This window comes from Nymphalis io, chromosome 2 (genome assembly GCF_905147045.1).
Source record: "Nymphalis io chromosome 2, ilAglIoxx1.1, whole genome shotgun sequence".
Taxonomy (NCBI): Eukaryota; Metazoa; Arthropoda; class Insecta; order Lepidoptera; family Nymphalidae; genus Nymphalis; species Nymphalis io.
In genome coordinates this window covers 8,978,182-8,993,200 of record NC_065889.1, presented here as the reverse complement: position 1 = coordinate 8,993,200, position 15,019 = coordinate 8,978,182, and the positions used below count along the sequence as shown (strand labels likewise).

The 15,019-nt window shown below is 31.5% G+C and overlaps 2 protein-coding genes across 2 annotated transcripts; one reads left to right on the top strand and one right to left on the bottom strand.

Annotated features, from left to right (window-relative positions):
* Window positions 1-2,941: 2,941 nt before the first annotated feature.
* On the bottom strand, window positions 2,942-3,934 carry LOC126777890 (armadillo repeat-containing protein 7). Its single transcript, XM_050501185.1, has 3 exons — window positions 3,701-3,934; window positions 3,416-3,586; window positions 2,942-3,332 (listed from the first exon to the last, which is right to left on the bottom strand). Exons 1-3 carry the CDS (start codon window positions 3,807-3,809, stop codon window positions 3,082-3,084), a joined length of 531 nt encoding a protein of 176 aa, XP_050357142.1. The 5' UTR covers window positions 3,810-3,934; the 3' UTR covers window positions 2,942-3,081.
* A 755-nt stretch (window positions 3,935-4,689) lies between these two features.
* On the top strand, window positions 4,690-12,439 carry LOC126777833 (eukaryotic translation initiation factor 2A). The gene is made up of 12 exons (XM_050501038.1): window positions 4,690-4,853; window positions 4,928-5,069; window positions 5,272-5,407; window positions 5,489-5,568; window positions 5,836-6,014; window positions 6,583-6,731; window positions 7,113-7,197; window positions 7,982-8,155; window positions 8,695-8,872; window positions 10,061-10,314; window positions 10,498-10,685; window positions 11,164-12,439. The coding sequence occupies exons 1-12, from the start codon at window positions 4,829-4,831 to the stop codon at window positions 11,287-11,289; spliced, it is 1,716 nt and encodes a 571-aa protein (XP_050356995.1). The 5' UTR covers window positions 4,690-4,828; the 3' UTR covers window positions 11,290-12,439.
* The last annotated feature ends 2,580 nt before the right edge of the window (window positions 12,440-15,019 follow it).

The window sequence follows — 15,019 nt, the reverse complement described above, 5'->3', positions numbered from 1 at the left end:
TGGGAATTGAACCCAAGACGACTCTGCGGTCTTACATCTAGCCACTACATGATTACACAAGACCAACGAGGCAGTTAATAAGAGTAACTACGAAGTAAACAACGAACAAATTATAAGCATAAGAGATCGTCGTAACATTAAAATAATTTAAAACGTAGTGATTTTATTCACTTTACATGTCTTATTAGATCCCATGGTTAATGACTATATAAGAAACATTCTTATGGTCCAGTCCAGTGTCTATGGGCGAATGTTACCACTTATCAGAAGACCAATTTGCCTATAAGGTTTCCTAAGAAAAAACAGCGTCAGCGTTTTATTTACGAAAATTATGTATGTTGCATTTTTGTAAGTAAGAGTTTACAATTAAAACAAACAATAATAAGCAATCCTGAAAGCAATATTACAATAAAACATTCTTGCTGCGATACTTTATGTTGCTTTTACTTAACACTTTTTCTTTTTGCCTCCTCTGTTATTTTTTATATAGGTACCTATATAAAAAATAAGCCTTGACTATATTAATAAATTAATATATAATCTTTAGAATGCTCATTATTAAAATATTCACATGTGTTGTTTTTTGATAAATGTAATAGTCTGTTTGCTATTAACTAATTATTTTTATATATCGTATATTATATGTTCTATATTATAATCTATGGTATGTTCCCCTAATAAAATTATATTAATACCTAAATATATTATATTGCGTCATATAAATATATTGCGTCATCAAGACAAGATAACAAATAGTTAAACAAAAACTACTCTTTCAAATTATTATTAGTATTTAATTGATATATTATTCTTCACCACCTATAACGAACTTATAGCTTCAAATTACAAGATAAAATATATTACTGTTGTTAAGTATAAAAGTTTAAACATTTTATCTCACTTTTAGACTATTATTCATAGACAATATGTAACATTTAAATTCCCAACAAACACTAACACTGATGGTGTTATCTCAAACTAATTTGTATAAAGATTAAATATTTATTTCATGTAATATAAAACATATTTTTTTATAAAAAAGGTGATTATTATAAAAAATATTACATTTTTAAAATGACTTATTTAATAAAAGCTGATCAACAAATCTATTCTGATAAAGTGGTCATAATAAATACCAAGGAATAAATAACAAAGTAACAAATAAGATTTTGTTTTTAATTTTTTATTTTAACAAAACAAGGATTATCAAATATTGCTACTGTTATATTGACATTAGTTAAATGTCAATGACCTAATTATAATTTGCTTAGTACTAATTTTACATTAAAAAAAATGCTCCATTAATATCAAAAAAATGCAATACTTTATTCACCATAAAACAAACAAAATGTTTATTTATAATAATATACAGTACAGTAAAATCATGTTTGTAGACCTCAAATGAGGTAGGTCTCAAAAAAGGCCACATATACTTCTTCAAAGTTTATCACTAAATCAATCTCTTATATTAAATTATTGTTTGTTTGTACAAAAAATTAATAGATCTTCCAAAGTCTTTATCATAAATCTAAGGATTCAGAAAGTAAACTGTGTTTTAATTAAAACCTTTTGTCCAGTTTTACATATCACAAGTAATAATAGGAATAATAATATCCTGGGACATTTTTCACACACGGCCATCTGATCCCAAATTAAGCTTGTACAGAGCTTGGACTATGGAAACCAGATAACTGATATACTACATATTTTTCTTCTGTAAATACATACTTATATAGATAATTACACCAAGACTCAGGACGAACAGACATGTTCATGCACACAAATATCTGTCCTGGGTGGGAATAGAACCCACAACTTTGGCGTGAAAGGCAAGCATCCACCAACCACGCCAACCGGCTCATCAAAATGACATGTGACAAAAACACAAATGACAAAACTATATATTATAATGAGTCAAAACTTACATAGCCACCAGGGCTTATAAGTCTTTTAAATTTCAAAACATAACAGTTACCTTCGCTCATAGACAGTATAAGCCAACCATAACAACTTATGTTCTTGGTGCTACATGCATTTCAACAATACAATACATATTGTATTTCATCAGAATATTTAGTACAGAATAAATTGTAGTGTGTCAATACACTATTTAAAATTAAAAATAACATCAGCATATTCAATTTGAAACAATGTTGATTTACTTCAACTCCATATAAAGATTAAATGAGATGTAATGTTGACAAGAAACCTTACATTCAACTGTTACTTTTCTTTTTCAACAATAATAATCTACTAGTTATCAGTCTCCAGTAATTATTGACTTGTATATTGTACATAATGGACAGGATACATAATGAGTTTGATATTTAAAATTATTAAATACTTTCAATTTGGTAAGGAGCAATTTTATTTGTAAATCTTTATTATCTATTTTCATCTTGTAAAGTTAATTGGCACTCAAAACACATGCATTTACACATACCTTAATTATCCTTACAATTAATTCTTTCAGAATAGAGTTGTTTTATTTAACATTTAATCAATATTTAATATTTAGAATAAATAACACATTCAAACGACCATTCTAACAATCTTTAGCAAGCATCAGTTTAGCTTCACCTTCAAACACAACCTTTTTCTCCTCCTCGACAATACAGAAAAATTTAACTTTGAGAATTTTCCTCACATCAACTAGTTCCACACTTATAGTTAGTTTTTCACCAACAAAACATTTATTTGGGAATTTCATGGTCTGCGACACAAGAACTGTGCCCGGCCCAGGTAAGTGAGTACCTATCAAACCAGCCACAAGACCATTTAAAAAAGCCCCATGTACAATTGGTCTTTTATTCCCATTATTTTTATGGAGGTAATTGTGATCACTTGTAAGATTCGAGAATGTGTCCAAGTCCTTTTGAGTTAGTGTCTTTTGTATTCTTATTTTATCACCGGCTTTAAAAGATGCTCGGCTAAATGAGGATGTGTGAATTTTGCATATCTTTTGATAATTTTTACTATTGACAGCAATATAAGGAAACCTATTTGATAACATCTTATTCATTTTAGTTTATTGACTGTTTTATCTTTTCAAATATTAATTACCAGATTAATTAGATCATATCAATTATTCTTACTTACATCGTCTAAGAATACAGTAGCTAAATTTGCAACCACTTTATTTTCTGAATTTTTTAAGATTTGCATATCTTGAATAAATTCAGGACTGTTTATGGTTGCTTTTGCATGACTATTAAATAAATATATACAAATTGCTACAGCATCAGCTAATGTTTCAAAGTGATTTGATTTGAGTAATGCTTGTATTGGCTTTACTGCTGCATGGTTCAAAAGGTACTCAACGTTTTCTGGATCTGAAATCAAAATATTATGGATATTTATTATATACAAATGTTAACTCAAAGATGTGTTTTCTTTAAAAATTATTAAAAATTACCTATACATAAATTACAGATTCCGGATGCTGCAAAATGTAGAAGTTTGTCGTTTTTTTCATTCTTCAATACAAAAATAAATATATCTAATACTCCAACCTCTCGTATGTAGACATAGTTTATTGGATCATACGCGAAATTGGCCAAATTCGCCAACACCTGACATTTGGCCTCTGAAAATGATGTAATAATAAAACATTAAGTACTATAAATAAGACAGAATTAAATGTCTAAATAATTAATTAGTCGTTTGCCAGACACAATAAATATAATGGGAATATCAATACCAAAAGAATTAGTGTTGATGAACTCATCAACTAATAGCGATAAATAATTTTCGCGGTCTGTTCCATTTTCAGGTGTTCTCTTTCTCAGTTGTGCTTGACTGGTGAACATGAATATATTTAAATAACAACAAACAAAAATAACATTAAAACAACAATAAAGTTGTTTAAGACATAAGACAAGGAATTGAGGAAATCAATTTTTATTTGAAAGCAAAATAATAATTGACAACTTGTCAAAATTTATCCTGAATCCTTCGCCATTTTAAGTATAGACTATATATTATATTCAATTAAATAATAAATGGAATTGGCTTGTAATAATTTATCTAGCTAAATAAAAAAGTAACACTGTTATAATTTTTATAATTCATTTAAATAAACAAAATAAACAATGGGGTGGTGTTTACTATTAATAAAAAGAAAAAAATCATATTTTATAATCAAAAATTATTAATAGATTCATTCGAACAGTTACGGAACAAGCAACCTTTTCGTTATCTTTTTAATCAAAGCATAAAACGTTAAAAAAACTAAGACGAAAAAATATTATAATGAATGAATGTAATCTTAATAGTTATTAGCTTTCAAACTTTATTAACTTAAAGAAATTTGATAGTCTATTTTATATAGTATATAGTTTATTTGCAATGAACGTAAAAGTTATGTACATATTTATGCAGCAGAGTAGGTATTTAATACTCATTCAGAAACTTTAAGTGATACTTAATTCGGGAATTTCCTAATATACATTTTTGTAAATTAAATACGTAGCAAATCAATTGAATTATATATTGAATTAACTAATACTATTAGCGTGCCACATATACTTTTTTCAAAATTACCACTAAGAGATTGGTCACCGCGTGGTATATATACAGTTATATCATATTATACGTATTTTTATTATTTATACATAAAACATATTTTATTTTCCTGGATGTGAAAGTATAAAAATTCCAATAAAACCTTTAGTGTCACTATCAGTTGTCAAACATGACGTTTTATGATTTTCTAACTTTCTGTTTCATATTCTTAACGCGTGTTTTTGACGTGTAATTACAACGTGAATTATAAGGATAATGTGTAAAATACAGTAAATAAAGAGACACATACATTTTTTTATAAATAATGACTACCATACCATCGATAGCCGGTAACATATTATATACTATTATTGAGCTAAATATACACAATGTTGTGGGTTACATGAATATATATAACTTTCAGGCTTAACTAACCGGAACTTGTTTCGGATTACTTTTGGGGAACCATACGAGGAAGTTAATCTTAGAGATGAAACTACTACAAATATACGAAGTATCGTATTTAGCCCAAAGGGCACTTACCTTGCTTACCGAACAGATAAAAAGTAAGTTTAATTAATCACACATACAATGTCAATAATTTTTTATTTTGATTAATTTATTCATATTATTAAAATTGGATCAATGATTGTCTAACAACATGAACAGTAATGGTAATTAACAAATTTCAATGTCATTTTTTTATTTTAATATATTATTTAATATTAGCTATAAATGATCAAGTAATAATATGTATCATACCTTTAGGGCTGAGATAATAAAATGTGCTGACTGGTCAGTAGCTGTTTCTATTGATGGCAACTTTAAAGAAATGTTTTTTTCACCATTGGATAATTATTTTATTGTATGGGAAATGTATGCTATGACAAAGGAAAATCCCCAGGTAATTATTTATTTTACTTTTAACTTTAACTGAGATTTATATCAATTGTATATTTTTGTTGCTTTTTCTTTTATATTACAGGGTAAACCTAACCTACATGTCTTTCAATCATCAAATGGAAACAAGATAGGGTCATTTGTACAAAAGAATCAGACTGGTTGGTGAGTAATTATCAAAAATGTAATAAAAGTAATGCTTATGTATACTTGTAAAAAACTAGTTTCCGTCCACTAGACCAACGAGGCAGTCAACTGACAATGTATATGCAATATTTCAAGATGGTCAGTCGTTAAGTACAGGAACAACTTCGGACAATATTATAATAATAGACATTATAGTATAATCTTTTATTAATTGTGATTTTTAACCTATTTAGGATTTTTTTTTTTTGATATTTCATATAAAAACTCATATGAATCTTTTCCCAGGGAACCGAAATGGTCATCAGATGAAAAATTATTTGCGATACTCAATAACAATAGAGTACTAATATACGAAGATGTGAAACTTGATCACTACACTCATCACATCCAAGCAGAGAAATTGCAATCTTTCAGTATATCACCGAGTGCAGCTCCCACCCATTACTTTTCAATATTTACATTAGGTATGTTAAGTATATACTTATATTATACTATAGTAGCAGTTTTAACTGGTGGTAGGGCTTTGTCCAAGCTCGTCTGGGTAGGTACCACCCACTCATCAGATATTCTACCACAAAACAGCAATACTTGATATTGTTGTGTTCTTGTTTGAAGTGTGAGTGAGCCAGTGTAATTACAGGCACAAGGGACATAAAGATCTTAGTTCCCAAGATTGGTAGCGCATTGGCTATGTAAGCGATGGTTGTCATTTCTTACAATGCCAATGTCTATGGGCGTTTGGTGACCATTTACCATCAGGTGGCCCATACACTCGTCCACCTTCCTATTCTATAAAAAAAAACATAGTTTTATTTGTTTAAATTTCCAAAATTTGTGTCTTATAAAGTAATGAATACATTAATAGACAACCTGATCGTGATAAGTCTTGTTGAATTTGCAACAGCAAATAACCACCATACTATTACAATTTAACAGTTGTAACTGAAAAGCATTATTCCCAATATTTATAAAATGTGCAACTAAATGATCTAAATGTAGAACTAAATGATTGATCGATTGATAAATTTATAGGTAAAGCAGGCCAGCCTTCCTTCTGGCGTGTATTCAAGTATCCCCAGTTTGACCAAGCAGTCGTTAGCCGATCATCATTCCAGGCTGACAAAGCAACCTTTCACTGGAACAGACGAGGCACCAATGTATTTGCTTTAACACAAACAGATGTTAGTAAACTATATTATATTATATAACCATTAATTAAATATATATTTCTCTTCCGGCTTTGTAATTTTGTATAGATTGACAACACAATATTCATTATTAATATTATTAAAAGTAGAGAAGAATCTAAAATAGATTGTAGTGGAGTATTAATTTTTTAAGTAATAGATATTTATTACCTGCATTTTATTTGACTGACAGCATCCCAAAAGCTATTCATAACAACCCATGTAGATGTGATTTTATCATCGAAATTTTTGATTTTATTTTAATTTTAAAAAGTCATTTGTAACTGGATATTGTATTAAAATATTGTGAATAGAGTCTACACTTTGTCTACTACATATACTTGATCTATAATATATATTATTTACTAATTACAGGTAGACAAAACAGGCAGTTCTTATTATGGAAAACAGTCTCTGTCATATGGTGATGTAAAGGGCAATGCAGGGAATATGGCATTCAGTAAGAAATTTGTTTATCAACTTCACCCTATTTCACTCCGGGATTGTTTATATCAATCAGTATTATAGTTGTTTAAGGGCACATCATAATATATTTCCCTTTTGTAAAATAAATTTAAATTTTGCACATTTATTTTTCCAAGACTGGTGGCACATTGGCAATGTAATGATTGGTTAATATTTTTTACAGTGCCAATGTTTATGGGCGCTGGTGACTACTTACCATAAGGTAACACATTTGCCCGTCCGCCTACCTATTTCATAAAAAAAATTAAGATGGCCTAATTCATGAATTACTTAATCTTATCTAAATAAAGCCGAGATGGCCTAGTGGTTAGAACGCGTGAATCTTAACCGATGATCGTGGGTTCAAACCCGGGCAAACACCACTGAATTTTCATGTGCTTAATTTGTGTTTATATTTATTGGAGCAGTGTGGTGGAATAAGCTCCAAACCTTCTCCTCAAAAGGGAGAGGAGGCCTTAGCCCAGCAGTGGGACATTAACAGGCTGTTACTGTTACTGTTATCTAAAGATTACAGTTTCAAACCCACACCCAAAAGTACCATTGAATTTTCATGAGCTTAAATTGTGTGTATAATTCATCTCGCGTGGCTGTGAAAGAAAACATCGATCAATCATACATTATTTACCTTGCGGATTACATGTACCACCAACCCACATTGGAGCAGTGTGATGGAATAAGCTCCAAACCTCAAAAGGGGAGCAGGTCTTAGTCCAGCACTGAGTCATTTCCAGACTGTTACTCACTTTTGTACACTCTAGGTAAAGAAGGCCCGATCCACGCGATATCCTGGAATCCTGGTAATTGGAATGAATGGGTAGCGGTGTACGGACACGCACCGGCTAAGGCTACTCTTTTCAACGCCAAATGCGACCCGCTCTTCGAGTTCGGAACAGGCGCTTGGAATGCCATTTACTTCCCACCCGAGGGAAATTATATCCTTTTAATACTTTATATTTTTAGGACATGATTTTTTTATTGAAAGTTAAAAAAACACTACAAAGCATATTAGATTTAAAAAAAAAAAAATTCACTCTCGCCTGTCGTGTCGGATTGCCGTTACATTGTACATTGTATTGAATAAGGGTGTACATAAAAGGTATATATTGCAATATTATATATATATATATAACACCACGCACTATATATAAATATAAATAAATATATATATATATATATATATATATATATATATATATATATATATATATACGCACACCACGCACGTCCCGCACGCGAGTAAAGCTCCTGTCGGCATATTTTTTTCCGACATCTTCAACAATCATTGTCATATTTCAGTACTACTTACTAAATTATACAACTGAATCATCCTCATGAATCACTGAGTCCACTAGTGAAAACCGTATGAAAATCTGTTCGGTTATAGAGTTTATCGCGTTCGGATAGACAGACAGACGCGGCGGAGCTTTGTTTTATAATATGTAGTGAAGTATTAACCTTAACCTCATTGCACGGGTGTTATTGGGTGGCTTCGGCAACATCGCTACAGGTCACATATCGGTGTGGGACGTACGAGGGTACAAGAAGGTCGGCGAGTGCACGGCTCCGGACACCACGAGCTTGCAGTGGGACCCGCGGGGGGAAGCGTTCATCACGGCCACCACATATCCCAGGCTTACTGTTGGAAATGGGTAATTATAAACGTCAAACCGAAGTCAAAAATGTTTTATAAACAAACTTTTATTTTATTGTCACCAGCAACAACAACAAAAGTGTCCAAAATGTTAGCTCAATGATGGTTGTCGCGCTTGAATTCGCCGCGGGAGGCGCTAGTGTAGTGAGGTCTCTAGGAATGTCAAATGTCACTAGACGTTTATCGTTTGCGAGCTTTTCATCGCGGATTTTTCCTAAATACTAATGATTATTGTAAAGTTTTTGCCATTTCCAATTAATTATCGCACACCCCTTCGGTAGACCACTGTTACAGGCGAGTTTTAGTTTTCGAAAACGTATGTCCTTTTTTTCCGGGACATACTAAACGGGACTGCATAACGCTGTGACATAATCAGTATTTTATTTATATAGTTATTATCAATTATAATTTAAAATTTTATTATCAAACGGCCAGGCAAACGCGACCAAAGCGCCATAGGTACATAGTGGAACTTCCCCGCCTGCGTATGAAGCGCTTTGAATCCACATTTATTATTCGCACTGCGAAACTGTGGAAAGCTTTGCCCGAGTCCATATTTCCTGATAGGTACTATGTTGGTGTCTTTAAATCCAGGGTAAATGAGTTCGTTCCGGCCAGGCGCACTACATCCTAGACCGTGACTATGCTTAAAGATCACGCAAGTCAACGGCGCTTGTTTATTATGAGTAAAAAAAATAATTAAAACAAAATTTAATTTATTGGCCCTGCCGCATTTACAAATTTTCAAACAAACGTTTTCAACGACAGCGATAGGGCTTTACTAGTTGCGCCATCTTGTGTCACCAGAATCGATTTCCCTCATTGGTTGAATGGAACTGGCTTAGAGATTAGTAAAATGGTTGACGCTCCCAGGTTGAGTTAAATAAAAGTTTGTAAAAAATAGTTCATGATAATTAATATAAATATATATAAAATAATAGATAAAACACGATACGAATCGAATATTTAATGTTGCATTCCTTTTAATTTATTGAAACTTCATTCTACGTTTGATGCGAGATTTATTTGCAAACAATTTTTCGAATTTGGCTTTCTTGCTATTTAATAAATATAAATTAATTTTAATTATTATACACTTTATTTTTTATACAGATTTATTATTTATACATTAATATTTGTTTGATTATGTGAATTAAAACGTTTTGTTATTGTTTTATAATAATAGGTATAAAATTTGGCATTACTCTGGCGCACTTATGCACAAACGTACTTGTGTTGAAAAAGAAAACTTACTATCTATAAGTTGGCAACCTGGTAGTTATCCAAAGAGCGAGTTATCAAAGACAGCTCCAAAGAGTATAGAACAAGCGACACCGAAGGCGACCGCGGCGTACAGGCCGCCCGGCGCGAGGAACAGGCCGTCGACCTTCGTACTGCATGAACACGAGAAACCTCACAAACCGGGCCAGAGTGTTGACGGTAAGGGTTTTTACTATTTTTTACAATTAAAGTATTTCAAGACGTAAAAGTATTTGTTAGTTATGTTTTTGCATTCTGGATTTCTCTTAATCCATTTTTTTGTATTTCCGTTACAAATCCGGGTGGGGTTACCAATTTTTATTGTTTCACAAACATACTTATTTATAATATGATCAATTATAGCAACACCGTCAAAGCAAGCCATCAAGCAGAAGGAGAAGCGTGAAGCCCGCAAGGCGCGCAAGGCAGAGGAGCGCGCGGGGGACGCGTCCCCCTCCACGCCGCCCCCCGCGCCGCCCGCAGCCGCGCGCGCGCCTTTCGTGTCCACCGGCGACCCCGACAAGGACAAAAAGATTAAGAATATTAACAAGGTTTGGACAAAATATATAACATATAATATCGATGTATTTATTTTCAGTCTGAAAAACATTAATAGTAAAAGTTCATTTATATCATGTGACTGTTGACGCTACTCATGGTTCTTCCTAGGTGTATTTCTTAAAAAAACAAATTGCTAGATTTTCCTTTATTACATTAATCTGTGTCGTTTTTTAAGTTATAGCTTACACGAAATAAAATTTCAATATTTACAACGGGAACTCAAATAATCAGACTATTATTTGTCGTATCTTTAGGATATTCGCGAGTTCCGTATGTCCTTGTATTCTGTATTGTATAAAATTCATCAAATACGATTTACGATATTACACGTAGGATGTATCGACATCGTTGCGATAAATGTTTTGTGTGGTAGTTTATCCGTTTATGTTTCTATTCCTTTATTGTATAACTAATAGAATATTTCGTGTTTCTATTTCTATATCAAATAATAACGTTTTGATTTTTCAGAAACTGAGTGACATTGAAAAACTGAAACAGCAGAAGGCAGCCGGTAAGCCGCTGGAGCTGAATCAGTTGGCGAAGATCGACAACGAACCGGCTTTACTGCAGGAGCTGAACCAACTCAGATTATGATCTACAAATGTTACTATCTTGTAAACTATGTAAATGACAGATTGTTTTAATGACAGTTGTTGTAACGCTTTTTTTAACGGCTTATAATTTTTTTATCTATCACAACGAAACAAAACACAAAGTTAATCTTTTTTTTTTTAAATAATCGTCTGATATAAGTTTTATGTGTATTGGTTTACTAGTTTTTAAACTTACATTAAAAATGCCTTTATTTATTAGTATATATTTACACAAACGTGTAAACGTCAAGTGTTTGATACAATGACATACAGCTTAAATAGCCTTTAGAACTTTAAATTAGCATCGTGTTATATGTTTTTTAAATAAAGCATTTATTTTATTTAGAGCAGGATCTTTAAAGTTCAACAAGTCCGCGGTAATAGTCGGGACATACCGCGAGAAATGAGCGCGTTTTCGAAAAGTCGTACGCCAATATCATTATATTGGCGTACGACGAAAGGTCGTACCTAGCTAACTCATTAGTTAGCTAGGTACGACCTTTCGATATAAGCGTAAGCTTCCGCTAAATATAAATTTATCAATGTCCTATAGAGCTGTGGAATGTGTCACTCGGTTAAAGGAATGGCATTCTGGTGTAGTGCTCGCTTGGATTCGTATACTCGACATTTGCTTAATATCTATGTGTTCAATAAAATGTTTGTAGCATTTTAATAACTTAATTTTACGTTTTAATTTCTTTTGTGATTTTTTTGTTTCTAGATGAACTATTTTTGTATATTAATACATACTTACTATTTTTTAGTTTTGATTTGTGATTAAAATTTGACTTTTTATATAAATGCTGTTTAGAGAATGAGTGATTCCGTTAATAATATAATGAATGATGACATGTCTCTATCGAGAGAAATTAGCGCTTAACTAAACACAAACAACGTTTATAATAAAGGCCATTTATTAATAGTTAATATATGGATTTTATATTAAATATTAATTAATATTTCTTATTCACATTTGTCAGTTTTGCAAAGTTTGCATGACTCTGAAATTAATCATTGATTTGATGCTTAAGTTTATGTTATTATAAAATGTCATACTTTCTCTTTAGTATTTGTTGGATTTTTTTATATCAAATATATGATATATAATGTTATATATGATTATCTAAGTAAAAGTGTAAATCATATTGCATAAATAATAAAACTTTAAAAAAATATTGTTTATATTATTCATTGATCTCTCCTTATTAATATTAAATCTTCAAAATATATAACATAAATTATGTAGTCTTTGAAATGATTCGATTTTTAAATATATTTAACAACCGTTATAATAATTAGTTTAAAAATACTATCAGCAATAGCAACCATAGATAAAATTTACTGAAAAGGAAACGTCGCGATGTTATCGTAGCTGATAGATTTTAGAAAAATTATAAAAAATTAAAATCGTTAACCAATTCCCATGAAAAGTAAAAGCATTTCCGTGTATGATTTGCTTATGTGTCATATCGATAACGATTAAAGTTCTTTTTCTAATTAAAGTCTTAATTCCTTGCGTTTTTGAGTTAAAATTTATAAAATATTAAATACGATGGCTACTAAATTATTCACTCGTGTCTGTATAATATTATGAGCCGAGATGGGCGGGTGGTTAGAACGCGTGAATCTTAACTGATGAATGTGGGTTCAACCCGGGCAAGCACCACTGAATTTTCATGTGCTTAATTTGTGTTTATAATTCATCTCGTGCTTGACGGTGAAGGAAAACATCGTAAGGAAACTTGCATGTGTCTAATTAATAATATTCTACCAACTCGCATTGGAGCAGCGTGGTGGAATAAGCACCAAACCTTCTCCTCAAAAGGGAGAGGAGGCCTTAGCCCAGCAGTGGGACATTAACAGATTATAATATTATCTTAGAAACAAAGAAAATCCACGAGGCAGACATCCGAGGTTTTGCAATATCGGTTACGTAATTATCAATAACTTAACTAATTGTAAGTGTAATGAAATACGCCCTTACTGATAAATTATTAGCCGCTGTTTAGTGAAACACTTATCTCTTTCTGTAACTATTGATTTGACATTCGAAAGAAGAAGACACAGCATTGCTTAACTAATCACTCGCTAACAAACGTTTATAAGTAAAGCCGTAATATTTTAATATTACAGTCCAGTTAAATTGAATGACACTATTTATAACAGTATATAAAATCAGATTAAGCTTTGGACACAATAAGAATAAATCTCTTTCTCTCACAATGAAATATTTACAAAATAATTCATTTACAAATATTTGTTTATTACGTGTCGTGGTTTCATTCCGATTCACACCTACCTACTCTTAATATAATATTTACTATCCATATGATTAGTGACGAAATAAAATATCACATTATATTTTATAAATTTCAAATAGGCAGGCAGACTGGCAAATGGGGTACTTCATGGTAATTGTTACCACTGCCCATAAACATAGGTAGGTTACCATACCATAACCATGGTACTGGAAGAAATATCAGCCATTCATTATATGGCTTATATGCTGTCGACCTTGAATTAAGATGTTATGTTCCTTGTGCCTGTAATTACACTATTTGGCTATAAAATATGTGATGAATGAATTGATCCACCAGACGGGATTACACAAAACCCTATTACCAAGCCAAGTTGATTCGTGTAATAAAAGTTTTTATTTCGTTTTAGCGATGGCTTAATAAAAATATCATGTTTAAAGCTTTTTTTTAACTTAAAATATCTCTATTCAATATAAATAATATTTAAACTCTAAAGATGGTACAAAAAAAACAATTTCCTAAATCCTATTCGATGTTTTAAATCATCGAAGTGGACAAAAACAGCGTGTAAGAGCAACAGCAGTTGATATTTCCTTCTGACAGAGGGAGCCGTGGTGACCAATTTCGAAGATAAGCCAACTGCGCATGATATATTACAGTGCATAATTAATGTGTGAATCAACATTCTATTCCCGACTTACTCTCATCATTCAAAGGGACGGCAATCCAAAATTAATTCGTTCTGTTACAGAAAATTTCCATAACATTTTTCATTAATTTTTAATAATTTTTATACATTGAAAATTTTTATGCATCGAAAAACTCGATAACATTTTTCGTCCGAGCTGTGAATCATAAAATTAAATATTGCAAGCCTCTTACATTTATACTTAATACATTGAATACTTGAAATAATAATAAACCAACTAAAAATATCGTTACAATAATTACTATAAATAAAAAGTTTATAATTTTTTTTTTTTATAGAATAGGAAGGTGGACGAGCATATGGGCCACCTGATGGTAAGTAGTCACCAAACGCCCTTAGACATTGGCATTGTAAGAAATGTCAACCATCGCTTATAGCCAATGCGCCACCAGCCTTGGGAACTAAGATTTTATGTCCCTTGTGCCGCCTGTAATTACACTGGCTCACTCACCCTTCAAACCGGAACACAACAATATCAAGTATTGCTGTTTTGCGGTAGAATATCTGATGAGTGGGTGGTACCTACCCAGACGAGCTTGCACAAAGCCCTACCACCAGTATTTTAATATAATATTTGAAATAAGATAAATAAAAAAATCAGCAGTGATATTATGTAAAAACTCACTTCATTACTCACGCGTTACGTGTTGGCAACCGATATTTTTGAGTAATAAGTAGGCGGACGGGTAAATGGGCCTCCTGATGTTAAATGATCACCACCGTTCATAGACATGCGATGTAAAAAATATCAATCATTCTTTACA

What these genes read in the sequence shown, in the direction of transcription:
- LOC126777833 (XM_050501038.1), top strand. Translation starts at nt 4,829, where the DNA reads ATGACTACCATACCATCGATAGCCG. An exon ending in TACCATACCATCGATAGCCG is followed by an intron (nt 4,854 to 4,927) that starts GTAACATATTAT and finishes TATAACTTTCAG; the next exon opens with GCTTAACTAACCGGAACTTG. An exon ending in TTGCTTTAACACAAACAGAT is followed by an intron (nt 6,732 to 7,112) that starts GTTAGTAAACTA and finishes TACTAATTACAG; the next exon opens with GTAGACAAAACAGGCAGTTC.
- LOC126777890 (XM_050501185.1), bottom strand. Translation starts at nt 3,809, where the DNA reads ATGTTCACCAGTCAAGCACAACTGAGAAAGAGAACACCTGAAAATGGA. An exon ending in CATCAACACTAATTCTTTTG is followed by an intron (nt 3,587 to 3,700) that starts GTATTGATATTC and finishes CATCATTTTCAG; the next exon opens with AGGCCAAATGTCAGGTGTTG. An exon ending in AATCTGTAATTTATGTATAG is followed by an intron (nt 3,333 to 3,415) that starts GTAATTTTTAAT and finishes TTTTGATTTCAG; the next exon opens with ATCCAGAAAACGTTGAGTAC.